This window comes from Nicotiana tabacum, chromosome 22 (assembly GCF_000715075.1).
Source record: "Nicotiana tabacum cultivar K326 chromosome 22, ASM71507v2, whole genome shotgun sequence".
Lineage (NCBI taxonomy): Eukaryota > Viridiplantae > Streptophyta > Magnoliopsida > Solanales > Solanaceae > Nicotiana > Nicotiana tabacum.
The window spans coordinates 125,169,880-125,197,705 of NC_134101.1; the positions used below are offsets into that span (position 1 = coordinate 125,169,880).

Below are 27,826 nucleotides of genomic sequence, written 5' to 3' on the forward strand. Positions count from 1 at the left end.
AGTCTGGATAATAGCTCTAAGCTAGTTGCCTCACATTCTATGCACACTTCAGATACACATGAGGATGATGATCCAGATGCAGTGTGGTATGATAGTTATCATAGGATAATCATCAGGCCTTAGGGCAATGGGTAAGATTTATTTATTACTTCTTTGTTTTTCCTGCATTATAATAGCTATAGTCTTGTTTATTTAATATAATTGTTATATTGCAGGTTCATACCTAGTCATCAGACTACAAAAATAATCATTGAAGCCATTGGCAGGTTATATGATGCACCCTATGCAACTTAGAGTGATTTTTCACTGGAGCTCATACAACAAATTTTCAACCAATTTAAGAATTTAATACAATTCTCATTTATTTTAGCACTATATTAATAATATTTTTATCGAACGTTAGACACTTGATTTGCAGACTAAGTGTGCATGGGAGGACTGCGATAACAGTGCAATTATTACAAATTTTGAGTACAAATACCGTAAGAGAATAACCAATATCTTACGTGCTGCTCGGAAGAAGAACAAGGAGCCTTCATGGGTTCTACCGCATTTATGGGAGGTTCTACTGCAGCAGTAGGCCACTAAGGAGTTTGAGAAGAAGAGTGAACATGGAAAGAAAGCCTAGACATTTGAGAAGGATGGCTCCTTGCACTGTGTGGGAGCAAGGAGCATGGGGACTGCGAGGAGACAATTGGTAATTCCTTAAAGCATTAAAATAAAAAATTTTGCAAATTGTATTTATTTCAATTTAGTTAACATGTTTTATTTTATTTTTAGGATAAAAATATGGGAGGAAGCTCACCCACGATGAGTTTTTCATGGAGACTCACATTCGGAAGAAGAAGGCCTCGACCGATCCAAGTAGATGGGTCGAGGATCGGGCGCAGACTATCTATGTAAGTTTTATAACTACTATAAATTAAAATTTATTTTATAATATTTTTGACTTACTAATTTTCTATCTTCGAAATAAAGTCGCTACAAGACTACTCTAGAGGAGTACAGTCAGAGTCTGCAAACAAATGATCACGGCGAACCACTTTCTATTTCAGACGAATAAGTGCAGAGGCTTTGGTTGGATGTTGTTGGTATTCATAAAAAGGGAATAGCATACGGCCTTCCAGAGAGATCATATCGGCGCTTCAACGCTAGATTGCAAGGTATATGGACTTCCGTATAGGGCGAGGCACTTGATAGGTCGACTCTCTCGGCTATGGAGAAGAAGATCATACAGATGTCAACCGAGCTTGAACAGTCAAATGCTAGAGAAGAAAAGAGAGATCAACAATTTAATAGCCTTCAAGGTCAGCTGGCCAATCTTCTTGCTAGTGTAGCTTTTCCGATTCCCCGATCTCGTGAGTCTTCCCCATATGCCTTCTCATCGTGATCCTTCGGACCGTGTCGATGATGAAGCTTTTAGTAGTGGAGATGATGCAGTACAAAACACTCCTTGAATTGTGTGTATTGCTAAATAAAGTCGTGAACTTATGAATAGTTTATTGGAATTGTTTTGAATGATGTTTGTATTGTTGATATTGTTTTGTTATTGAGAATTTGTATTCTTGTTAATTAATTATTGTGGTTGGCGTTGTTATGGTTGTATTGTGGTTGAATTGTGATTGAATAGCAGCAATGTAGTGCTGCCATTATAGGTTGTTTAATGGTTGTTATTGGCAGGTGGTGTATCTTGAAAGCAACGATATTTTGATTTTTTTTTTTTTTCAAAAAACCGCCCGCATAATTAGAGAATTTTGTCGAAAAATTTATTTTTAAAACCCAAAAATTTAAAATCACCGACCGATTTCGGTCGGTAATTGCAATGTGTAATCTGCAAGAATTATGAAATACCAACCGAAATCGATCGAAGTTTATTTTTTCTAACTTATTACATTTTAACAGTTCCGATCGATATCCGTAGGTATCTTAAAAAATTTATAAATATAAAATTAATTTATCAACCGATATCGCTCATTATTATAAAAACAAATAAATATTATTTTACAAAATACCGATGATTTCGATCGATATATTTAATTTTGGTAAAATGACCTCCTGTCCACTTGAACTAGCACTTGATTGCCAACCCGACAAAGGAACTTACAAAATTTTCATTCGAACACTTCAAACTCATACATCCGTGAACTAATACACCTCTCAAATGGAGCATGTATATCAAATATGCTGATATTATAACACGTCATATTCTAGGATCATTTGTTGCGTTGACATGTATAATTTGTGGCTCCACTATTTTAACCAATTTATTTTTTTCCTTTTCTTCTTCATGGCATTCTGCAGATAAGCCAACCCCACCATTTTTTTCTCAATGCCACCCAAACATACCACATCAACTCGTCACTAACATGTCTACCGCCAGCACCATCACACCACCATAAATAAGTCAAAATCACTAGAATTTATCTGTGCACAGACCAAAAAAAGGGGGAAAATAAGCAACAAGGACAACTCGCTTAGTTGTTCTCTCTATAAATCCACAAGCTCACCACTCCCTTCGACTTATGGACCACCACAAAATTATACCAGAATGCTCCCCCACTCTGAAGCAATCGTTGATTTTCTTTTGGAATTTCAAAATTGATTGTTGTTTTATTTTTGCCTAATTCGAAAATTGGCATACAAGTTTTGGATTCTTAATTTCCCTCTCAACTATAACCTTAACTTTCAGTATGGAGAGAAAATTGAAGGGTGCTTGTGACAGTAAAACTGTTGGGTTTGATTTGGAAGCAAGAGGAAGAAAATAGATGTACTGGTTGAGGGGTTGGTGTTGGTGCATAGTGTTCGAGGAAGAAGGGGAAAGGGTGTACCGGTAAAGAAAGGGATGAGATGGGGCCTTTCTTTCTTTTTCATTTATTATATTTTTCTTATTTTTAGAAAAAATTTAATCCAAAATTATTGTACTCACGCACGCTAATTATGTGAGTTGTACTTATAGACAATGGTCAAAGGAATTTATTATTTCATATAAGTACGAGTTGAGGTGTTTAAAGGAAAGTTGGCTTCTTTACCGGGTTGGCAATTAGTTGCAAATTTAAGTGGTTAGGATGTGACATCTCAAATTTATAAAAGTTTCAAGACACGCTTAATATATAATTTAATTCTTTTAATCTTGTCTTGAGTGTATAAAAATTATACTTCTATTACGGACTTAAACCCTTTCTATTACGGACTTAAACCCTTGTGATTGAAATGTTTGAATTATTTCTATATTTATAAATAATTGTATATACAAATAAAAAAATATTAATAATTTTAATATTATTAATTATTAAAAGTGAGTATTATTAATTACTAGTTAAGAAAAAAAAAGGAGAAAAAAAATAAAATAATACGGTCTAAGAGGTCTGTTGAAAGGAAATGGAAAAGGCTTAAAGCCTTAGGATGAAAGAGGGATCAAGAGTTGGAAAAAATTGCAAAGAATTCAAAAAATCAAAAAAAAAAAAAAAAAAAAAGATTCTCAAGGAGCAAGAAACAGAGGCACTTTGCTGCCCCGGTCGAAGTAGTCACGCAGGCAACGAAAAATTCTAGGTTTTTTTATAAATTACTAGTCTTATGGTACGCGCTTTGCGCGTGTATCTAAATCAGTGAATATAGGATCTTTTAGAAAATTATGTTTTACTATTAAATATAGTATATTTGTATTATAAAATAAAAATTATTTTATACTCCTTAAAATATATATAGCTTTAGTTGAAAAGGTTTATCTATAAAAATTTCCATGTTAATTTTTCTATCTTATTTTTATTTTTTTCATCCCAAATACTATTCTTATGCAAACAAATTTAGGCATCCTAAGAGTTTTGTCAACTTGAAAAATAATTTTAATTATACGATGAATTTAACAAATAACTGAATTGGATTTTTTGACTTAACTATTTGGCCTTGATATTAAAAGAACTAATTTACTTTTTGTTGATTCAAATTCTTAATATTAGCTCATCCCAAATTTACGATATTTAATTGTAACAGGAAAGAGATTACAATTATGTGTCATTCAAATATGAAAATAATTATATAAGGTAATTAAAATTTAATTATTTAAAGTATTGTGAATGCTAAAAGTTTCTACACTATTCAAATAAAATTTATTTTTATAAGAATATAAAAATATTACATTAAAACTTGTAATTTAGTTATAACATAAAATAAAATAAAAAGTATAATTAATTTCCTTAAATGATAATTATTTATCCTATTTAGTTATTCAACAAGAAGAAAAAAATCTATTATGTAAGTGTTCAATAATCTTCGTAAATATATAACTTAAAATTGATTCCAGTTATAATGTAATTATTTCAATTTCACAAGTTATCATGCTTCTTTTAAAGTTTAAGCAAGAAAAATATAATCATTAAACTTTTAAGATTTTTGTTTTGAAAAATTGTATATTATTAAGTTCATTCTAGAAGACAATGTTAGATGAATATAACAATATCGACTCGTACATTACTTAATATGTTAATTTAATCAGATATTATATTGATGGAAGAAAAATATTGAACTGCAATTGAAGAGATCTAGTTTAAATTGTTTAATAATTTATTTTTTAAAAATCGTGAAATTATGCTTAAAGACTGTTTCAAAGTAGAAAATGGTGAATTCCATTACCATGTCAAGGTCGGAATAAATATATTACTATGTAAAGGTGGTCGATATGCTTTAAAGTTTAAACCTTATTATTTGGAAATAAATTTTAAAAAATTCTTGTGCTTCATTGTTATAATGCTTTTGCATTAAATATACGATTTTGTGGGTTAATCTACTTTTTGCCAATTTATATAAGGTAAGATTCACATACAAATTCCTAAATATTAGAAATTCTTACATAATTCAAACAAGGAAAGATTTAATAACTAAAATTATAGGATTTTAGAATCCTATATATTAGGAAAACAATAATATTACTATTTTGTCCAATGTAAAATGAATTTTAAATCACACAAATATTGTTAAACTATGTGACTGAATTATAAAATAAAATTTTAAAAAAAGCACAAGCTCTTAATAATAATGAATATTGTCATATTTACCCGATGTAATAAAAAAAATTATATCATGTAAGAGTATTTTAGTGTCTTATCATAACTTTAACATATATGAGTTATGCATTTGCTTTAGTAGTTGAATAATATGTCGACTTGTATTCAAATATTATGCAACAACCATGCTCTTAAAAATTAATTATGTTAGTTTAAATACCTAATAGTATGAATTTCATCTTATTTCTAGTGAAACTCAAATTGAAAAATACGGAAAACAATGAGATAAATTATTAGATTTAGTTATCGTACCAAAAAAATCAATTGGATGGGTACTGTCTGTATCTAACTAAGTTTTTTCTTGAAAGAAAACAATGATTGTCAAAGAAATTAAGGTAGAGAATTAACGTTGATTACTATTGTCACACCTCTTTCTTTACACAACATTCCCGAGGAGGGCGTAGTGTAAAGGGAGTTTTTCCAATTAAAGGTCAATCGAAACGGGATTCTTTATTAGTTTCAGAGTTGCCACTTGAGAATTTTATGGCGTCCCAAGTCACCGGTTTTAATCCCGAATCGAGGAAAATATGACACTGTTTGTCATTCTGTGATCCAGAAATCCGAGTAAGGAATTCTGTTAATCCGGGAGAAGGTGTTAGGCATTCCCGAATTCCGTGGTTCTAGCACGGTCGCTTAACCATTTTTATACTTGGCCTAATTATCTTGATTTACTAAATACATTTTTCTTGTTGCATGATTTGGTTACCGCTTTTGGTTGGATTGTTTACAATTATAGACCTTCGAATCACGCGTACGTATATTCGTATTATTTATTTATTTATTTTTTGTAAATGTAAAGAATCGTGTCACACATACGTGTACACAATAAGATTGATAATATATTTTTTTTATATTTCTATTATAAAAAGAAATTATGGCCGAAATTGCGCGTGCTTAAAATAAAACTACGAACATTCGTCACTCTTGTATGATTAAATAGTGAACTGCACATCTCGGGTTATATGAAATTAATTTAATATCCTCCGAAGAACCCCCTTTTATTAAAAAGTTTGCTCGAAGTTGCGCGAACGCATAATCCGAATTGCCTTTAGAAATGTAATCAGGTCACGCGAACGTATCCCTAATTACACAAAATATTCTTGATGGTAATATAAATTTTCTACAAATGTTTATTATGTCCATCTATTTTTAAATATGAAAGCCATGGGAAATCACCGTTTGGGATGCCTCCGGATTTCTTAAAAAAAATCAAAATTTATTATGTGTTGACCACAGGTTATATTTTAAACGTGTGAATTATATACCTCAAAACTATTTAAATTAAAAGAATTAATGATATGAAAACTAAATAACGTGCAACTAAAATTACCATTTTTATCGTGAATACAGTATCCGTATTTTGTTTATGTATTTTTAGTACTTGATAATTATGTGCACAAGTTATTTGTTATTTTTTCTAGGCTTAAGACTAAATGTATATGTTTAAAAACTTACCAAAGCGAATAACGTATAAAACTAAAAAAAAAATTAATTGATAAGCAAACTAGTAGTTTTCGAAGAATTTCCATTATTCTACTTGGAGCGAGCTCTACTTTGTATATCTTTGACTTAAAATATTGCAATTAATATTCATAAATCCGACCTTCTTCTACACAACTTGTTTTTAGTCCAAAGTTCTAATTATTTGGTTGATTTGCTTACGATGATTGAGTTTGGGATAGATAAAATCAAATCAATTTTTATCTTGGCTTATGCAAGCTATTTACAAATACTAAATCTATACCTTGTAAAAATCATTGGCATTATTTTTATATACTATTTTTTAAGAAATGAGTTAATCGCATTCCTAAAATAAATGGGCCATTTGTTGTTAAGAAAGAGAACTAATCTACAAATTGATTTAATAAAATGACATTACATGTAACGTAAATACACATCTGAACCATCCGGAATATTCCAATATCTTAATCGTAACGAATTATATCGATTCGTCTCTCACTTAGAGTTATCCACATTATTAGGCCCTATTTTTTGTATAAACGAGAATACTTATGTCAACTAGAATTAAACAATATCGGACTTGATGAAGTTTACTAGCGTGGTTCCCCGATATTTTCATATTACCAAACGCTTAGTTAACATGGTCTAAATATAAAGTTTTAAAGAATAGTCAACTTTCTACCAAATCCCCTGTCTCGACAATTCGAATATAACTATACTTAATGAGATCATGAAATAAATAGAATTATTGCAAAGCTTATACAAACTTCAAAAGAGGATGATTAACTAATAGTTCTCATGTCAAGTGCAAACTAATATTTAACTAAAAAAAATTGAAACTCAACTAATGCCTTCAAATGAAAAAACAGACATATTTGAAATTTCAGGTTTCATTTCTCCATAATATTGAAACTTCGCAGTATCATGAGTCTAAATATATACCTGGAAATGAAGATAAAAGAGGTAGTATTCAGCAGTAGCGGCAAAAGAAGCCCAACAACAGAAATAAAATGCCAAACAATTCAGCAGATTTGAGCAAAACCGACAGAAACCGTGAAAACCAGACGAACAGTAGCAGAAATTTTAAGAAAATTTCAGATTCAATCAAACAGTATCACCAAACAAGCCCGGACAGATATGAGGAAACAATATTTCTGATTTTTCTCTCTTTCTTCCTTATTTTTCTGTTCTGTTTATCTTCTCTATGTGTGTGTGTGTGTTCTTTTTCTGTTTTTTCTCTTTCTGTTATGTTCTGTTTCCCTCTCTGTTTTTCTGTTCTGTCTCTCTTTCTTCTTTTTTTTTCTTTCTGTTTGTATCCCTATATCTCTGTGTGTCTTCCCTGTCCAGAAATCAGTTCCAACACCCTTTCTTATACAACTTATTTTCTCCTCTTCCAGCCTACTGCCCGGATCCTCCTTATTCTTTTCAAATCAGTTTTTTCCACCCAAATAGCACTAAGTCTGAATTTTCAATTAATCCAGCCACTAAGGACACCTTTTCCCTTAATTTCAGCCCCCTATCTTCTTTTGTTCCCCAGTATTCTTTAAACAAACACATTATTGAACTCTACCATTAGTTGTCTATTATCTTTACACAAACCCACTTAGGAATGTCTCAAATCAGTCCACTAACAGGTTTGAATATTCAGCAGCCTTTAAACAAGTATTCTTGTAGTTTATTTTTCCAAACTAACCTTTAACTAACTCCTGAAAACTCTCAATAATACTGACCTTAATACAAAATTCAAAATTCAACACAAAACAGATTTTACAATCTGTTCCAACTTAATTATCAACACTAGTTTCTGATTGAACAACTATAACGAAATCCTAAGGTTTTAATGCAGAAAAACATTAGATACAAAGATTTCCAATTCAGAACAATATTTACAGAATTTAACTAATCGGGCAATTAATAATCAGAATTAAAACCAAACAGAATGTTGAATGATTTTAATCTATACAAACAGACTTAATCAATGAAGCTCAATCAAACGATTACATATTATAACTGACATTGATCAGAAATCAATGAACACAGACAATTCAAACAATTTCATTGTTATGGCCAGAATCAAGGATTAAATGGAAACTAATTAATCGATGCGAACTTATTAATCGATTACACACATAACAATCATAGCATTCATAAACAAATGACAGAATTGGACAAAAAATAAAAGTCCACTGAAGATGAGCAGAGTTAACTGATAGAAGATGGTAAACTAATAAAATTATACTAAACAGATACATAAATAAACAAAACTCATAAATATGGAATAAAAGAAAAAGGAAAATACCTCAAACCTTCAGAACTTATACGGACACAGGCTCAAACTAGGATTCGGACATTTTGAGGTTGAACAGACTTTACTCGAAGTATTCTCAACTGAGAATACCTCGATTAAAGTCTATTAGACCCCCAATCTCTCATTTAATTTGGACAACTTCCACGATTTGGATTTTTAGGGTTCCTGATTCTTTGATCTAAAATTCGAGCATTTCTAGACATATTCGAACCAAACCAACGGTGTTTTAGGCACGAGGGAGGTCAGGTGGATAATTGGTGTGAGTTTGGGGTAGGTTGGGGTAGGGTTAGGTTTTACTCGAATCTTCGATTGAAGATTCGAGGAGCTTCGGCCTGATTCGAGCAAAATGGTTAAAGGATTCATGGGAGGTTAGGTGCTCTAGTGGTGTGAATTTCACGGCCACTGGAGCCGGCGCCGCCGGGTTTACGGCGAGGGAAAGGGGTGGCGGCTATTAGGGTTCCTCGTCTCTGAAAGAGACGAGGTTTGATGAGAAATGAGAGGAGGGGGCCTGGTTTGGGGGGGCGGGGTTAGTTTGGACCCTTTATATATGCATGTGAGGGTTGGATCCAGACCGTTCGATCTGATGAGATCAATGGCCTGGATCAATTCCTTTGAGGGGAACGGTGTCGTTTGGTTTTAATTGGGGGTCGGTTTGAACCTGGCAACGGGTCGGGCCAGGGAATGGGTAAAGGAGACGGCCTTTGAGCCGTTGGATCATGCAGGATCAATGGCCGTGATTGATCGCCTGCTGAAACGACGTCGTTCGGATGTCTTATGAGATTTGGACCGGGCAAAAGGGTGTTTAGATTGGACTGTGGGGGGTTAATTTGGTTTGTGCCTGGATTTCGGTCCAGGTCCGATTTTCCTTCACATTTATGACTCATTTTCTTTTACTTTTTTTTTAAACTAATTTTTTCAAAATTAAAAACCTAAAAATCCTAAATTGAATTCCAAAATTAGATTAAACAAAATTAGATTAAGTACAAAATCACACGGTCAAACTTAAAAATACCCAACAAGCATATTTTTATGATTTTCCATTTATGCCGAATAAATTATATAATCAAATCCTAAATGTATATATTTTTTGTTTGTATTTTTCATTTTATATAAACTCATGATTAAATAATTCTAAAAATGCGATATTAATTCCTAAATGCATATGCATCTGCATTACCATTTTTTTTTTTGTATTTTTCCCTAATTAGAATAAAATAAACATGCACAAACGAAATGCCACGAAAATTCAAAAATTGCATACAAAGAAAAAAAAGTTATTTGTGATTTCTTTTGGAGTAGTTCTTGTGAGGCAAAAAATCACGTGCTCACAACTATTTTATCTAACATGAAGTCTTTTGTAGTGTAATATAATTCTCAAAAGGTGTAAAAGTTTGTAATCACTACAATAGTGTTTAAAATATTTATTTTTATTTGTATACATATTTTAAGATATTTTATTGAGTTATGATATAAAATTACAGTTAATTGATTAAAATTATTTGTTAGTAATATTATAAACTGACATTGTACTTGAGTTCAACTGATTGAATCTTAATTAAAAAGAAGATTGATGTTCTCTTTTATAACGTGAATTGGCGTTGATACAATCGTAATGTTGATACCGATATTTGTCACGAATTTATTGTTACAAATTAAAGAGAATAATTTAGTAAGATAAACTTTTAATTGACTTTGAAATTTTAAATATTATAATGTCCTGCATAGTTTGAGTAAGAAAAGACATAATAAATAAATTTTTATTGATTTGAAAGTTAGAGATATTAGAAAAAAATTACCGCAATTATTCTAATGTTTTATCGCATTTGAATATTTGGTACCAAAATGCTAAACTTCTTCCTCTTAAATTATTTTCTTAATTTTAATTAACAGATAAGTAAGAAAATAGTTGAAAATAATTTTCGATATCCCCGTCTTCAAACTGTGATAATATCTTGATTGACTTTACATAATCATTAACAATTAAAAATAATATATCATTTGTTTGGATTCAGTAAATAAGACATCATGTTTCTTGATTATTATATTTAAAAAAATAAACGTAAACCTTCATACTATTATGGAGTAAAATATGTTCCTTTCCATTGAAAAGTAATGTCTACCTTTCTTTTATTGGTTATTAAATAAATTCTTTAATTTTAATTTATTTTACTCCAAGCATTTCAAATGGAAACGGAAGAAAGAGTGAAAATTTTCTATTCGGCATGAGAATACTTAAGCCAAAGCGTGTTTGTGCATAGTTGGAATAAGTAAAAGTTTAATACGGAAAAGTTTAGTTGATTTCAAATTCTTAAATATTTAGGATTCTTACATAATTTAAATAAGGAAATAGATTCAATAGTAAAGATTATAGTTGTTTTAAAAGTCCTTAATAATAACTAAAAGACTTTTTTGTCTAATGTAAATTCTATTTTTAGAGGGTAAAAAAGGCGAGCGACATTTTGCTAAGGTCCTTCGTGCTTTTAATATAGTACTAGTTTTAGTGTACGTGCATTGCACGTGTGCATCACATTAATCAATATAAAACATATACAAATTATTAAAAAATAGCAATGGAGGTAAAACTAAACGCAATATATGTTTAAATGATGAAAAAAATATTACTACATTGATATAATATATAGCTGAATTCAACATTTTCCGAGTGAAGTTAGTGTAATTAATTCTATAGTATTTATAGCGATAAATATTTTATTATATTAGATAAAAATATTCTATGTTATTATATCTCATCCAACATCTCTTTGTAAACTTTACGTTCATAATGTCATTATACAAAAAAATAGTTTTTCATTCAAAATTAATCAAAATTATAGCCAAATGAACCTCTTCTTGTGTAAAAAAAAGTTGCCTGAATTCTTATTGATTTAAATCTAAATTTACTTCTTTGCATGTTCATCCAATATCAAATAATAGTCAATACCATCCTAAACTCACTCCGGATGCACTCTGCTAATAACAATTTTGAAATTTCGAGTTCACAATGTTGAGGTCAATTTTTCAAAATTATCAGAGGCTGAGGGGGTGGGGGGTGACAAATTTATAGTTATTTCAAGAGTTCCAAATACAATAGTTTAACTTAGGGTTAAAATATTAACTATAGTTGCACATTCACATAGTATGGTGGTAGCTTAATTTATTTCTAAATTAACACCATATTAGTTCAAACTTCTAGAAATTTAAAGTTAAGATTAAATCAAAACTCTTAAAAATTTAACAGGAAAAGGCGAATATACATTACTGATGGATATTCCATATTTTAGGCAATCAATTATTGGCACTTTGGAGAAAAACAAATACTATTATATACCTTAGAGGCTAAGAATTAAAAAAAAAACTTTAATAGTCACGTACTAGACTCCAAAAGGATATTTATAAAAACTGGTCAAATAAGGAAAAAAATAATAAAGTAAATTTTAATTGAATTTGAAGACCTAAATATTAGGATTTTCTTAAATAAAATTTTAGTTGATTTTGAAGTCCTAAATATTCGAAAAATAATTAAATGACTATTTTGTTTGGTGTGAAATTAATTTTTAAAGGATAAAAAAGAGTAACGATATTTCGATAGGGACTTTATAGTATAGATATAGATGAATTTAGGCTTGTATAATTTTTTATTCTTAAATATGATATTGAATAATTATTTTGGGTGCTTAATTGAACATGAATTAATTACTTTATATGATTAAATAAGAATACTTAAAATACATAATTAATTATTCTACATTGAAATAATTTTACTTAGAAGTTACTGTATTAAATAATTTTAATTTAATATATGTGATTTTATGTCTCCATTTTTTAATTTTTAATTAGTAATTAATTGAAGTCACCATCGTTCCCATTGATTTTATACGTATTGCACAAAGGATGTATTGTCTATTAGTACAATTTACATAATGTAAAATATTTATTGATTTTTAAATTCCTAAATATTAGTACTTCCTACCTATTTTAATAGGGAAAGATTTAATATCAAAAATTTTAGTTGATTTCAAAATCCTAAACATTAGGAAACTAACCAAAGTTACAAATTTGTCCATTGTAAAAGTTATTTTTTAAGGGTAAAAGATGAACGACATTTACTATTTTCTGGCCATGCAATATAATAGAAATAAATTTTATATATATTTTATCTAAGAGAAATAATTTGGTACATGATTTTTTTCTTTTTCCGATTCACACCCTCGTCCTCCCTTTCTTTTAGCCAAACGTATATTAAAAAATAAACTCCTAAGTAAAAGGATTGAATGTAATGGATTACAGTCAAACCTCTATATAACAGCCTCATTTGTTCCGAAATTTTTTGGCTGCTATAGTGAAGTGCCGTTATAGAGGACATATATTATACCATAATATAATATTCGGTTCCGAGAATAACTCAGCTTTTATAGTGAATGACTATTATATAAGGATGATGTTAGAGAGAAGTCTGACTGTATGACCTAAAATATATATGAATACTTAACGTAACTTTTGCCTAAAATATTTATAGAAAATTTAATTGGTTAATGTTTAAAAAAAAGGCTCCTATTGCTAAAAGGATTCAAAAGTGCTCATACTTTTCCTAATATAACTTTAGGAATTGAAAGTGTTCCGTCAAAAGTTTTTACATGCAGACGAAGCGTACAAAACATTGTGTTTTTTCGAAGCTATTATTTTTTTTTTTTTACATATATGTTATATTATATAGCTCAAATAAGGAAGGATTTGGTACACAATCTTTAATTGATTTTGGAGTCCTAAATATTAGGGAATGAATAAAAACTATTCCTAAATATTAAAAAAAAATTACTATTTTGTCCAGTGTAAAATTAAATTTTTAAGGGTAAAAAAGGCAAACGACATTTCGCTAAGGGCAAAATCAACTAAAATTTTGATTATCAAATTTTCCTTATTTGAACTTTGAATAAATTCCTAACATTTAGGTTACATAAATCTTTTTCTTATTTTACTTGTGTAAATTAATAGCTTCTTCTTACACGTACATTATATATTTACTTATCACTAGTAGAAATAAGTATGTTTACGTCTATCTAAACGATTACAGTGACATTATTTACTATATTAGAATAATAGAATTTCTGAGTAGGCGAATGAGTTGGTATTCTAATATCGAGTAAGACATAAAGTTCTTCCAAAATATTTGTATTTGTTACCATTGATCAAATATTAGGGTACGCGCTTTGCGCGTGTACCTATATCAATAAATATATAATTTTTAAAAATTATATATATATTATTCAATAATGTGTTTTAGTTATTGAAAAAATATCAAAGAAAGAAAATGTAAGCTTCTAAATATAATGAATGTTAATCTCACTAAGCTAGCTCATTAAACAAAGAAATTCTACGCCACATAAGTCTTTATATATCTTATTATGATTTATGAGATAATATATATCTTATGAAAATTATTGTTATCTTTATTACCAAATACTATAAACAAATAACAAAAAAAATACTTTAAAATAATTATTCAAAGATAATAAAATAAATTGAAGAATTTGAATCTTTGGGTCTTTTACAAATTTGTGAGCGTAGAGATAGAACTATAGCTCCTAGAAACCTATAGATAAATAACAATATAAAGTATGAAATAGCTAATATTGAATTATAAAAAATGATGTAATACGATATGAAAAATATAGGGAGCTATCATTTATTAAAATAAATATAAAAAGAAAGAAAAATGATAAGGGTAATTTTTGTGAATTTTTTATAGTATTTGGTGGTTATATCCTTATTGCTTCAACTTAACATTTTAGCAATTTAACTTTTAATACTACATTATAATAAATTTTTCTCTATTTTCTTATTTCTTTCACGGCAATTGCTCTTATTGTGTAAAATAATTTGTGTACCTTAAGAGTTTTATCAACTTGAAAAATAAGTTTACTTACATAATAATTTTAAAATAAAATTGAATTGACTTTTCATTTGCTTTATTAATTCAAAGACTTAATTATTTGTTGAGATTTTATGTTTTTTTGATAGTATAGAAGATAGGTTCCCTAATAAGAGGAATCAATGTAAACATATTTCTATGGAAATCACGTGAGTATACAAGGAAAAGAAACGTAATATTCTTAATTAATTCTCTTAAATAATATCTATTTTAAAGTCCTTACTATTGGGGTTTCTTATTTAATTCAATAAGGAAAAATCTAATAATCAAATTTTAGTTTCTTTTAAAGTCCTAAATATTAAGATAATAATTAAATGACTATTTTGTCTAGTGTGAGCTCTATTTTAAAAGGATAAAAAAGGCGAACGACATTTCGCTAAGGACCTTCGTGCTTTTAATATAGTATAGATTAGTTCTTGAACTCAGGTATATAAAAATTTTTATTGTCACTTACCCCTAGTATAATTAATTTTAAAATATGAACATTAGTAGCATGTAAGAATTAGATAATTAATTTCTTTCTTGCGTTGTAGATAAAGTAAGTTCTATGTCTAGGTATGAAAACTTTAAAATTAATTAAGATGCACTGATTGTTGTAGAATCGATAATTTGACGTGTATAATTAGACTAGAGCTATTGGCTCGGGGAGTTTTGAGGTGAGTTGGTATAACCCTTTACTAAAGTGGTTTAACTCAAAAAAATACGCTTATAAAGTGTTTGATGAATTGCTTGAAGGAATTAATATGTACTTTATTGGAGCGAGTACCTATTAACTTAGAATTGTTCTAGCTCATGTTTAGATGATTTATTCTGATATATGTGCATAAACTTTTAGATTTTTGTGTTATACTTATATGTTGTTTTCATGTTAAAAATTCATGAAGAAGAAAGAGTCTTTACAAATACTTTTGAATGTTTATTTCATACTTATGTCATGTTTTACATTTAAAGATACCAGTATGAATATGTACAGATTGTATAGAAACATTTAGACTTGAATGGTAAAGAAAGTTGAGAAGTTAATTTAGATCCTAAAGAGGTCACATAGAAAAGTTTATTAGTAAAGTATTTTTGGCAGTATCCTCTGTTCTAAGAAGGGGTAACCGTCCAGGCCGAGGGTCCTGACCAAGGCGTTGACTTCCTAAAACTACTTCTACCAAAATAGGGAGCACACGAGCCGAGGGTCTCGTTGCTGAGAATTTGTCTAACCAGGCTGAGATATGATACATGAGCGTTGAGAACTATGAAGCAAGTGGCACCTCGTGAATTGGGCCTATTCGATCAGGTTGGGATCGAACCAGTGCCGATCACACGGTAACTAAGACAGAAATAAGTCGGAATTGTTGGAACTCCCTAAGCATAAAATAAGGTATTTCCAGATAATAAAGAAAGAAAAGAATTTATTTTAGAATATTCATAAACTATTTGTATGCAATTATTTTAGAATTATTCATAGAAACTTTATGTCTTTCGTGCTTTTAGAATATTTTCTTGCATGCATATTTCAGTAAGTCTCGTTCCTTGCTTTAGTTGGGGGTCGTTGAGACTCACTGAGTGGATGGCACAGACATTCTCTTTTGGGAACGTGCATTAGTCTACGGTACAACGTAGGAACCGATTTTGCAGGCAAGCAGACTACAGGTTAAGATTTTCCTTACTTCCAGTGTTGTTGGTGAGCTCTGCTTTTGTTCGTGGAGTATTCCTTAAAGTCATCCTCATTTAGCTATTTCTTAATTTACTTGGAGAACTAGTCAGAAAATTTCATGTCCTGAGCAGTGCGTCAGTTTATCACTAGAGGCTTCATAGACGTAGTCACTAAGTTAAGATTCAGACATTTTGAATAATTAAACTTTTAGTATTCATCAGTTACTATGAATAAGTTTTGGAGTTGATTTATTTTAGACACTCAAATTATTCAAAGGTATTTGATTAAAGTATTACCTTGTTGTATATAATGTTTGAAGTATAATAGTATTGATAAGTGCAGATGGTTCGCTCGGTCAAGCTTAGCAATCAGGTGCCGGTCACGACCTCTTTAGAAAATGGGTTGTGACACAGGAGGCCGTTTTGCCTTTAAGTTTCTTAGAAAGTGTCAGATAAATTGGTCAACTCTTGGTTGAATAAACCGACCACCTTCGGTCGGAAATTGTGATCGAAGACGGTCGCTTTTTTTGACCGGCCAGTCTTATTTCGACGGATTAAAATCGGTCAATTTTCAAGGTTTCCGACCAAGACGATTTTTCACAATTTTCTAATAGTGTTTCTTCGTCATGAAATCAAAAAAAAAAATAAATAAATAAAAAATTGATTCTTTAAACAAGCAAGTTAAGACTAAATGGACAAAATAAATGCGCACATTGGCAGCAAAAATCAAAGCAAGAAAACACAGGGAATACTTTAGAAAAGCAACCGAAGGAAACAACTCTCATAACACTGAATTTATCATGCAATTTTCAAATATTATCAGTAAATTATACTCCTAAGTAGAACCCGGGGCGCATGTCGCTTGGCAGTAACGAGTTTAGCTGAACATAGTGTATTCAACGCGAAATATAAATTTATGGTTAAAAGTCCAGTAACATAATAAATAATAAATATGAATCCATAACTTAAAGATAATATAACATGTTTAATATTAAAACCTTAAAGGTTTAACCCATCGAATTTAAATCTTGGATCCATCTCTAAGTAGAAGGAAAATAGCACGTCAGAACTAACATGTTGCTTATATTCCACATCTTGCTTATATTGGACTGAAGTTAGTATTCAAGATCAGGTACGAAACATTTTGCAAATGGAAAAGCGTATATGTGACTTTTTCTTTATATTTTTTTTTCATTTTTTTGGGATATGACGTTTAACTTTTTACATAACCAATTTTATTTTTATGGTTAAGCAAATGACTGTAACAACCTCTTTGAACGTATAGTTGATAACTTCTTCAATCACGTATCTTCAAGTACTGATAATTTTTCTATGTTACTTCACTTATCCGAAACTTATCAAGGAAACTACCCTGTACAATACAGAGCCAAGGACTCGACATATCACCTTATTTACGGGTAAAAAATTTCTCACAAGTGCACAAGCCCTTACAGGTACACACACATTTCGTTCTTAACATTAAACAGCTATGACACCCCTATTTAGATTAATCTCAAGAATATATTCTAACAGAACAGATGTTAATTTTGAAGACTAACAAGAGAATAATAAATTAACAAAGGCACAGTCAACTACAATGTCAGATTCATCACATAACTATTTCCTCCGGACAGAGGAAACCCATCAGAGAAAATCAGTTTCCAAATTCATTTTGAACCTTGAAGGCTCAATTAGTGTTGTCTGGGGCTAACTATAGCCATCCAAAAACATGTCTTAAGACAGAGTAAGTTATCGACAGGACATATACAACATTAGGCATGAACCCCAAATAGTTGATAAAACACCTACCCAACTCCGAAACTAGTGACTAATATTGTTCACGCAAAACAGCAAACCATTTTTCAAGATTAACCCACAACAGCGACATTGGTAGCAGCTACAGATTCATTATGTGCATTTCTTCAGGTCTGCTTGAATATCCTCCAACTGAGACCTCAAACTGTCAATTTCACGATCCATAACCTCCTTCTTTGAAATAGCCACAGAATTTTTACACTGTAATTCTGCTATTTGTTTGTTGTTCTCTTCAATCTCTCGTTCAATTTTTTCTTTGTCTGTATTATGGGCGATAATCTGATTACCAATATCTGCAGCCTGTGATTCAAGCTTTTCCTTCTTATCTTTCATCGACAACAACACAGTTAACTGATCTCTTACAGGCTGCACTTCAAATCCATGCATTTCCAAGTCGCTGAGAGTCTCCAGTTTTTCTTCAATAGCGCTTCTGGAGTCGTCAAAGTGCAATCTATAAGTCTTCTCTGCAATGCTTGAAAAAGTCACCATACAACCTATAGCTAGTCCTTCACGCTTACTCTCTTTGCAGAGTTCCAATGGACGGAAGTGGGGCTTCTGCGGAAATTTCTGGAAAATAGCCATGGTTTCAAACATTGACCAAACATCTGAATCTTTTATAAAAGGCAAGCTCTGTGTTTCAGTTTGGGTTGTTGGGGTCCCGCTGACAGGAGTTTGGATGGGCATGTCTTGTTTCTCCCTCATCTCAGCACATTGCTCCGTATCACATGCAGGTGCAACTCCTGGAGGAGAAAAATTATCATCAAACAACAGCCAGAATAGGAAGCGGCTAATGAAAGGTTAGTAGCTTACTTGATCCATCAGCAGAAGTTGGAGACTGCATTTCTTCAAACCACTTTGCAAGGGGTTGATCATCTAATTTGTTGTATTCAGCAAAAACTTCCTCACCATCGCTTGCAATCCTGTTTGATTCAGCAGTTTTCACTCCAGAAGTGTCAACAGAACCTACAGAAGGCCAAAAGGAAGTTTTGAAAATGAAAAAAGGACTGAGAGGCTTAACAAAGAGGAGGTGTTCCTCTTTGTTGCATCATACAAGCTGTTCTCTTAAACAATCGCATATAGCATTCAAAATTCAAGAGATCCACAAAGTGCTCAAAACCATGCATCACTTGCCAACATCATCTCCCAAAATTGCAATTACTACAACAGAAGCCATTACTCACCTTGAGCTTGAGATTCAATATTTACACTTTCTGTCTGTCGCTTTCCCCGCTTTATATAATGCTTCTCATGCTGCTGGAACAAAGACTGACCTGTTTTCTCATTTGACAATTTTGTTACGGCCATCTTCCTTGTCCTGCCTCTTTTTCTGGTATGCCCCAGTTGAACCTCTAGTTGCTCTTTACCATCTTCATTTACCATAATTGCTAGCTCGACAGGACATGAGCTCTCATCTTTTGAATGATCTCCATTTGGTCCCATATCTACAAGAAAACAGAGCAGATCACCTTCAGGACAAAAATGAAAATAATTTCCACACAAAATTCTAGGCCGAAGGAATTTATGATATACCTGTTGGGGCTGAAATTGGTTTCCTTGCTGGCCTTCCCCTTTTTCTCACCTGATTGTTTGGTCTCCTACAGAAACAAAAAATAAGAATCTCCTACAGAAATGAAAAATCAGAACTACAAAGCGATTTAACCAGCCAGTAAAATCAGAATCAAGAGGTCTTCAATTTAAGGAGCTGGACTTTTAACAAAATCTTACAAGTAGCCGAAAAGAATCCAGTATAAACAACATGGTATTAGTCATAAAGTAAGAACTCTCAAAGCATGCAGCAAGTATCAAAATAGCTTGTGGAGTGAAATTATTTTAGCCCTTGAATCTCTGTTTACCTGTCTACTGTCTATGGCAGCATCAATCTGCTTCAGATCCCCAATAGGCTCCAAAGATTCATTATCAATCTGACGAGATCTTTTTGTCCTAGAGCTCCTGACTTTAGTACACTCCAGCCCCATGATGATAGGAACATCAGTTTCTTTGCGTTTAGATAGTTTTTGAGTAATTTCAGCAGCATTTTCTATTGCAATTCCCTTGCTACCTGTTAAACAGATCCTAAATTGCACTTAGATTTCAGCAAGTACAAACAACTAACCAAGCAAACAAATAATACCTCTTTTAGGAAATTTTGCACCTTGCAACTTCTCGAGTGTCTCGCCCTTTTCTTCACCAAGTTCCTGGCAGTTCTTCCTCTGCATATATTTGGATGAATGCACTGAGCATTTTATTTATTTTTCTTTTTGGATAAGTTAGATGAATGAACTAATCATGAACTCTGATTGACACATTTATAGCTGGAAGAAAGAGCTTGCTGCAAATGGAGAATTTTCCTAGACCTTTCACCACCCAATTAGGGGTAAACAAGCCAAGCCAAGTCAAAACTTTGAAATGCACACCTTGGCTTGAAGACGAAGCGCTTTGGCTCCCCAAAATGATTAAGTAGCGCGGGGTGAGATGTTCGAACAGAGCACGTCATAGCTAAGGCAAGAACCTAAGAGATAACTTCTGGAAAGGGAGCAATCTCGGAATCAGCAAAAAGAACCAGAAGAATTCATTGCAATTACTCATTTGCCAACAATATTCTTGTAAAGGATGAACAAAACGAGAATATGGGAAAGATGAAACAATAGCTTCAACTCAGACCACATTCATTGGAGTAGACCCTCAGCGGAGAGAATAGATCAAATTCATATTAATCATCTCCCAGAAGACCACTGCTGCTAGACAGATGGAGATGGGCACTGCTGTTCTTTAAGTTTCCTTCAAATGGATGGTGAATAGGAAAAGAGATCGAGAAAAAGATTTGAAGATAATTAAGTATAAGAAACAAAAACGAAGCAGCTCAACTTTCATCAATGAAGGAAAAAAAAGGAAACAGAAAGCCGAAGATAACCTATTAGGTGGATTTTAATTGCAACAAGTAGGAATAACAACAAGATAAATAAGATCGAATCCAAGAATGCAGTGAAACTCTAGGTAATAATAGCAATCTATGAATAAAAAGATATCATACTAACACTAATGCTAGCGAACTTAGTAAGACAAAGAGAAAACGCTCGACTACCTACAAACCTTCTACCCTAATCCTTCACCTCCACACCCTCCTGTCTAAGGCTGGTCACTGCTTGATTACTTTAAATAGTTAATGGAAGAATAGTAAACTCCTTTAAACTCACATATTGAAAAAATCAAATGCAGTGGAAATTTATAGTTAAACCAGCATATTTTTTTGAGAAAGGTAACAGTGGTATTATAAATCTCCAGCATAAAGACTGCATTGGGATTAAACCAGCATGTTAATAGTCAATATAAGTATGAGAAAGCAAAAAAAAACATAGGTTTAGCGTATTGAACATTTATGTGCCACAGATTGGCTCGTTTGGTCAACTGAGCTAGCTCCAGCTTGAACAGTTATAAGCTAAGACAGGCTTAATTAGCTCACAAGCAGGTTTGACTCACTCACAGCCTTGCTTCCAATAGAAAAAGGGAGCTCTATTGGCACAAACTGGTCGTGGTTGAGGCAAAATTTAGCAACTCTTACGCTACTTATAGAACGTCATATTAATTAACTTCAAAGCTGAAGTAAATCCTAAGACAAACTTTTTAACAAAAAACGGACATTCATTTAACATGATATTACAAGCAATGACATCGCACACAACTAGCTTTTACTTTGTCATTCTAGCATGCAACACCTCCCATTCCTTTCTTTATTAATTTCAATACACTCAACCCAGAAAGGTGGCATAAGGAGCAACAGATTCCTCCTATTGACACCATGCATTTTAATTGATCTAACCCTTCCCACCCCCACCCCCCAAAAGCTCCATATGCAAGAAATATTGGCAGTGAGAAATGACTTACAGTTCTTTTCTTCCAAGAGTGATTACCAGGCTGGTCATCTCCAGCTACAGGTGCTAAAATCTTCATTTCAGCATATTCAGAATTTGGGCTGGGATAATCAGCGGGACTCTTTGTACAGGGTGTTTCAGAAGGCTTAGCACTAAGTTTACATGCTTTAAGTGACGCTTTTGGAGTTTCAGTTCCATCTTTGGGAAGCTCTTGGGCCTGCAAAGAAGCAGCATTACAACTGGAAAGGGCCTTCTGCGATGTCTTCTCCAGTGAAATATCATCAGTTGAAGGTTTCTCATTAGGATCCTCTATAGACTTAGCAGAATGTCGAGTTCTTTCCTCAGAGATATCATTCATAATGGTTGATTTTCCAAGTGGAACATCTTTTTGTAAAATACCAGTGTCATTGCAGTTGTTGCTCCCCTTAGTCTGAGAATCTGAAGGAATTGAAACTTCCTGAAAGTATATTCTGGTAAGCTTTAGCAATACTGAAGAAGACATTCGCCTTATCAAAAAAACTAGTGAAGTAGATATTACTGGAGGGCCTGTAGAACAGCACTTTACCACATTTATAATGTACGGCAAAGATCTGAAATCACAACGTCAACATAAACCTCACTGCTTAATCTTGGGCTTAATTAAGCACCATGTACTTTGCTTAGACAATGTACAAATCCAATCAATTGAGAGCATTATCGAGTTAGCAATTCTTTGCTAGAGTCATATTAACAATAGGATATGCAATTAAGAAAGTCAAAAGAAGCACCAACTTAAGAACGAGCTAGAAAAGGAAAAAACATAACAACTTATATAGCAAATCTAACACATAATGAGCTTTAGAGTAACACCCAAGGTCAGTCAAAGAAAATTAGTATGTGTTTTTTGTTATACATACATCTTTTCACAGATAAAATCAAGCTAAACATATATCTTTCTCAAATAAAAAGCAGTTGATGTCCACACCCTGATACTGGCGATATCTCGATAGACACAAGATGCCAACCCATTATGTAACAACAAAAAAAAGATTACCTTTTCACTATTTAGGAATAAAAGAGCATCTCTTCGAGTGTCATCCATCTAATAGAGATGCATTCATATTTCAACTTAAATAAACAGATTTCACTCACATTGGGTTGGTTTGTTGGGGAGCGGGTGGGGGCAGCTGCAACATAAAACTGGTGCATTGCTATTTACAACTTACACCAGTAGATGGATTATACAAGCTACCAATAGAACTACTACCCACCATTATGACCACTCGGAAAGAAAGAATATAATAGCAGTCTGATTCAGTAAAAGCAGCAACAGGACCTGAAAACCAAAGGAATTCAAATGGACCATACCCGAGCGTTAGTAAACCATTGCCCATCCTTCCAATCCATGTGAGGTCTCAAATCCGAGTCGTTCAACTCCATCTCCTTGTTTGTGTGCTTAAAAAAGACAATATACCTACTATCATCAAGCTCCCTTGTGATGACACCACTCCACCAGCCATAATCATAAAGGGCATCCACTTTTTCCAGCAAGCTGAATTTGTTTACGATTCGCGGTGGAATAGGTCGGATATGGAATGAATCAACTAATACTTTCTCAACAATTGCCTTCTTGTCAGAGGCTCGCCGATAGCTCTCCACCAAAAAAGAGCTATTTCCACAATGTTCAAGGACAGTTGAAGGAAACCAAGCATCACGGCGATCCTCACTATCAAATGATACTTCCACATTCTCTCCCACACTAAACATCAATGAGCCTGTTCTCTTTCGACAATTAGACATGACAAGGTAAGAGGACAATTATAGAAATCAAGAATAGAAGTGGATAACAACCTTAGACAAGAAGAATACAACCTTTAAGTAGAATTTAAAACAACGCAGCATAGAAGATGAAACAAAGGGTGTTTTTGGTTAACTAGAATTTTTGGTATGATGAAAAATGAATTCCTCTATGAAATCATTTCTCAATGTTTGATTCCCTTGAAATGTGAAAGTATTTTTCCTCTAATGAAGATATTTTTCACCAAAATGGGGAAAATGACTTTAATGCTCAATTTTTATTTTTTTATGAGGCTGCTGGTGTCTGGGCAAGCTTGTGAGCAACTCATCTCAACTATTCCACTGAGTACTTGCTACCTCCCAAGTACTGGGTAACTCTAAGGTAACTCAACCCACCAAGGCGTTCACTTAATGTTTTAGACTATGTCGGATTTGAACCTGAGACCTCATAGTTATCATTGAACACTAGAGCACACACAATATCATACTCTATATTACCATAATCCAATTTTTATACCCCCAAGACCCGAAAATGATATTTGAAAGTGAAACATTTCCCCCAAAAACACATGCAAAAACATTTTCCTTCGTACCTATAGCATCTAAACACATCCTTAGCTAAGAAACTGCTGAGCTAGTAACAGAAAGATACTGAACTGAAGAAAATTACCTGCTTGCCGGGTCGGACCCATTTCCCTTTGACCCATTTCTGGTGAAATCTCAACTCAGAAACCCCAAATTCAAGTTCGTCAGGCGGGTTATCGAAAGTCACTTGGTATCTAGAATCTTCCAGAACACGTGTCACGACACCGGTCCACCAACCGTCCTTATGAAAGGCATCTACGACGTCGTAGAGCTCAAACCTCTCAATTTTTTCAACCGGAGGCACCGGCCTAACAAAAGACACATGCAAAACCTCCTTTAACAGTTCTGAACCATTTTCTTCAGCAACAATACTTTTGTATTCGACCCAAACCTCTTTACTCTTCGAACCGGGGGAAGACGCACCGAGCACTGTGGCTTCGAACCACACTCCCTTAAACCCTTCTTCGTCGGAGGTTACTTCTACAGTGGATCCTTTTGTGAGATGAGAATATTTTTGGTGCCTACTTCTGCGCATATTGTCTTTGCCCTCTTTGTACTGTTGGGTTTTTGTTGCAGGAAATTCAAACCCTAGGATGTTTATTTTCTATTTTCGCTTTTGTTTTTCGTTTTTTGACGTCATATTTGACGTTTTTGGATTTTTAATATTTGGCGCCAGGGCGGGAAGATTTCACTACTGCTCTGTCGATATTATCTATACAAATAGTAACTTGAATTATTATAGTCTAAAAAATTAAAATATAAAATAACAAGCTAATTATCTTTTTTTTAATTAAGTTACCAGGGCACATTTGTCATACATATTTTCTTCTAATTACCTAATAGATGATTAGATTGTTTTAATGATTGATAGTACATAAAACTTAAAATTAAAATATTAAAAAGCTAACGATAATGATGTACCGATTCCTCTTGATATTTCTTTCCATGAAGTCCACAGCTTTTTCTTCTGATTTAGAATTTAAATATGAACAATAAAATCTGAAACGAGGTTTCAATGGATAAGAGATTTTAAAACTTAAGAAAACACTATAAATTGAGTTGAAGAAGAAGCATATAGTAGGAACTAAACTAGGAAGTAACTAATTTATTGAACTGTTCGCAAGAGCTAGAAGATGGAGTGTAAACGTTGATTTTATGTATGTCATTGACTCATTGGGCCTAAAAATGTCTTTCCCGAGGGACCTATTAGTAGAAAAAGATCTCCATTATTGGTTGATTGGCTGATGTTGCGCTAAAATTTTACTTGTATTGGGTGTTTATATCAAACCAAACAATTTGAGTGATGTGAGGTAATAGACACAATATATTTTGTATTTATTGATTTGATGTAAATAGTAGATTGTTTAATTCAACCTTATGCTTTCGATATTGAGCATAAATACATATAAAAATCACTGAAGTGTAAAAAAGAATTAAATTTTAAGTTCATAATTTTAACAGTATAATGGTAAAAATAGCACGGGCTAGCCAATTTTTGGATTGGTCATTCAAAAATAGCTAGCGTTTGCAAAATCATTAAAAAATAGCCATTATTTTACTGCAACATGGATGGGTCCAGCATAATATACTGGAGATCGGTGCACCTGTGTATGAACTTCCAGCATATTATATTGGAACTCCAACACGCGGAAAGTGTTGGGATATACTATTAACCATGCGGTTTAGACATAGAATAATATTTTATTCTTTATGGAATAATTGTTTATTTAATTTATTCAATTCAATAAAGTACTATTTTAAATAGATCATTTGTTACATGTGTGTCCTTTTAGTTATGTAGTAGACAATTTAGTGTATGGAGTCTTAGCTCATGCACAGAAGATTAAATTGTTGGTTCTCATAATTAATAAACTATGTTCACAATCAAAGATATTGTTGGACAAAATATCTTGATGATTGTAGCACAAGATTATCGTATAATTTGTCTTGATTATGGGAGTAGTTTTACTCCAACTTCTTGTGCTAGTATACTCAGTGTGTATTGAACGGATCAAGTAGAGAAAAGATGTTTTTGTACTGAATATATAAAATATTTTCTCTAATTCATTAAATGAGCTTATACTCCTAATCTTGATATAATTATTATGATCAATGTAATTTATTTATTGTTTTGATTTATCAAAAGGTACGACTCTATTTAGAGTTAGTATATGCCTAATAGATTGGACAATAACGAATAACATTTGTGAATAATATTTAGTTGATAGAATCCATGACTCGGTTTTGGGTTTGATGATACCCCTTTATGTAAGCTTATAAGTTTTCATGTGAAAACTCAGTCGGTGAATTTTGTAACCGTCACATGAAATAGTTTAAGCGGAATTATAAAGGATTTAATTAGTTAATTGAATTAAATTTTCAGTGATTTAATTTAATTAATTGGTATTTGAAATCTTAATATGGGGAGGTAAAATAAGTGTTAATGAATTTTCGAAATTCATATTGAGGAGTTCAATTGCATTTTTTTAGTGAAATAAATTGCAATTAATTATAGTAAGAATTAATTCATGCTAATTTCGAATTAATACTATAATTAGTAGCCTATTATTATTTCTGTGCTCCCTGCTATACCTAGTAAAAACCTGGACAGACTTAGGTAAAAAGTAGCTTGGGAGAAAAGTTATCCTTTTAAGTTAGAGTAGGATTCTACTTGCAGAATTCTACACGTTTTTGAGCCCCTATTGTGGCTTAATTTCGGGTCTATTAAAGGAAGACTAGTTTCACCTAATAACTTACCTTTCAGTTGTATTGTTCTTGCCCACCCAATAGCAAAATCGTCCAAGGTTTTACTAGGCAAATAGCAGAAGACAGCCCTGGATTCTTGCTGCTTGGAAGGTTTGTGCAACTACTTCAAGAGGTTAGTGTTTTTAATCTCGGTATTATTGCGTTGTCTAGTTCACATGTACTTGATGCCTGGTTTGTATGCTTGCTTCTGCTGCGTATGATCTAAAATTTGTATCAGACGTCGTCTTACATCTAACTAGATAATGTAATACAGCATGCATAGAGTATTATTAAAGCATGTTATTTATTGATACATGTTTGGGATGATTATTCTATGTTAAAAACGTGATTGTATTTATTAGTATCTTAATTCTGTAATTCTGAAATTATGAATTAATATACACATGTATAAACAGTGGTGTTATATTTAAATAACAGTCTTTTCAAATTATGTTTTTTGCTGAATAGATTTTTTTTTTGATAAAAACGTGACTGTGTTTTTGAATGCTATTAATGTTGTAATTATGGGTTAATATACATATGCATAAACAGTGAATTAATACTATTAATCTATTTTCGTTGTGTTCTGTCCATAATCATAGTGTTATATTAATAAAAATTTGACTGTTTTGCA

The 27,826-nt window shown here is 32.1% G+C and overlaps 1 protein-coding gene across 1 annotated transcript; it reads right to left on the reverse strand.

Annotated features, from left to right (window-relative positions):
• Positions 1-17,947: 17,947 nt before the first annotated feature.
• Positions 17,948-25,056, reverse strand: LOC107780367 (DUF724 domain-containing protein 6-like). The gene is made up of 9 exons (XM_075244841.1): positions 24,533-25,056; positions 23,434-23,847; positions 22,100-22,543; positions 20,349-20,427; positions 20,030-20,276; positions 19,748-19,791; positions 19,399-19,659; positions 19,028-19,180; positions 17,948-18,957 (listed from the first exon to the last, which is right to left on the reverse strand). The coding sequence occupies exons 1-9, from the start codon at positions 24,980-24,982 to the stop codon at positions 18,311-18,313; spliced, it is 2,739 nt and encodes a 912-aa protein (XP_075100942.1). The 5' UTR covers positions 24,983-25,056; the 3' UTR covers positions 17,948-18,310.
• Between the last annotated feature and the right edge of the window lie 2,770 nt (positions 25,057-27,826).

Excerpts from the sequence above, each read along its gene's own strand:
- LOC107780367 (XM_075244841.1), bottom strand. The coding sequence starts at position 24,982 with ATGCGCAGAAGTAGGCACCAAAAATATTCTCATCTCACAAAAGGATCC. Across the intron at positions 23,848-24,532 it reads GGGTCCGACCCGGCAAGCAG|AGAACAGGCTCATTGATGTT; the intron begins GTAATTTTCTTC and ends AATTGTCGAAAG. Across the intron at positions 19,660-19,747 it reads ACCAATTTCAGCCCCAACAG|ATATGGGACCAAATGGAGAT; the intron begins GTATATCATAAA and ends GTTTTCTTGTAG.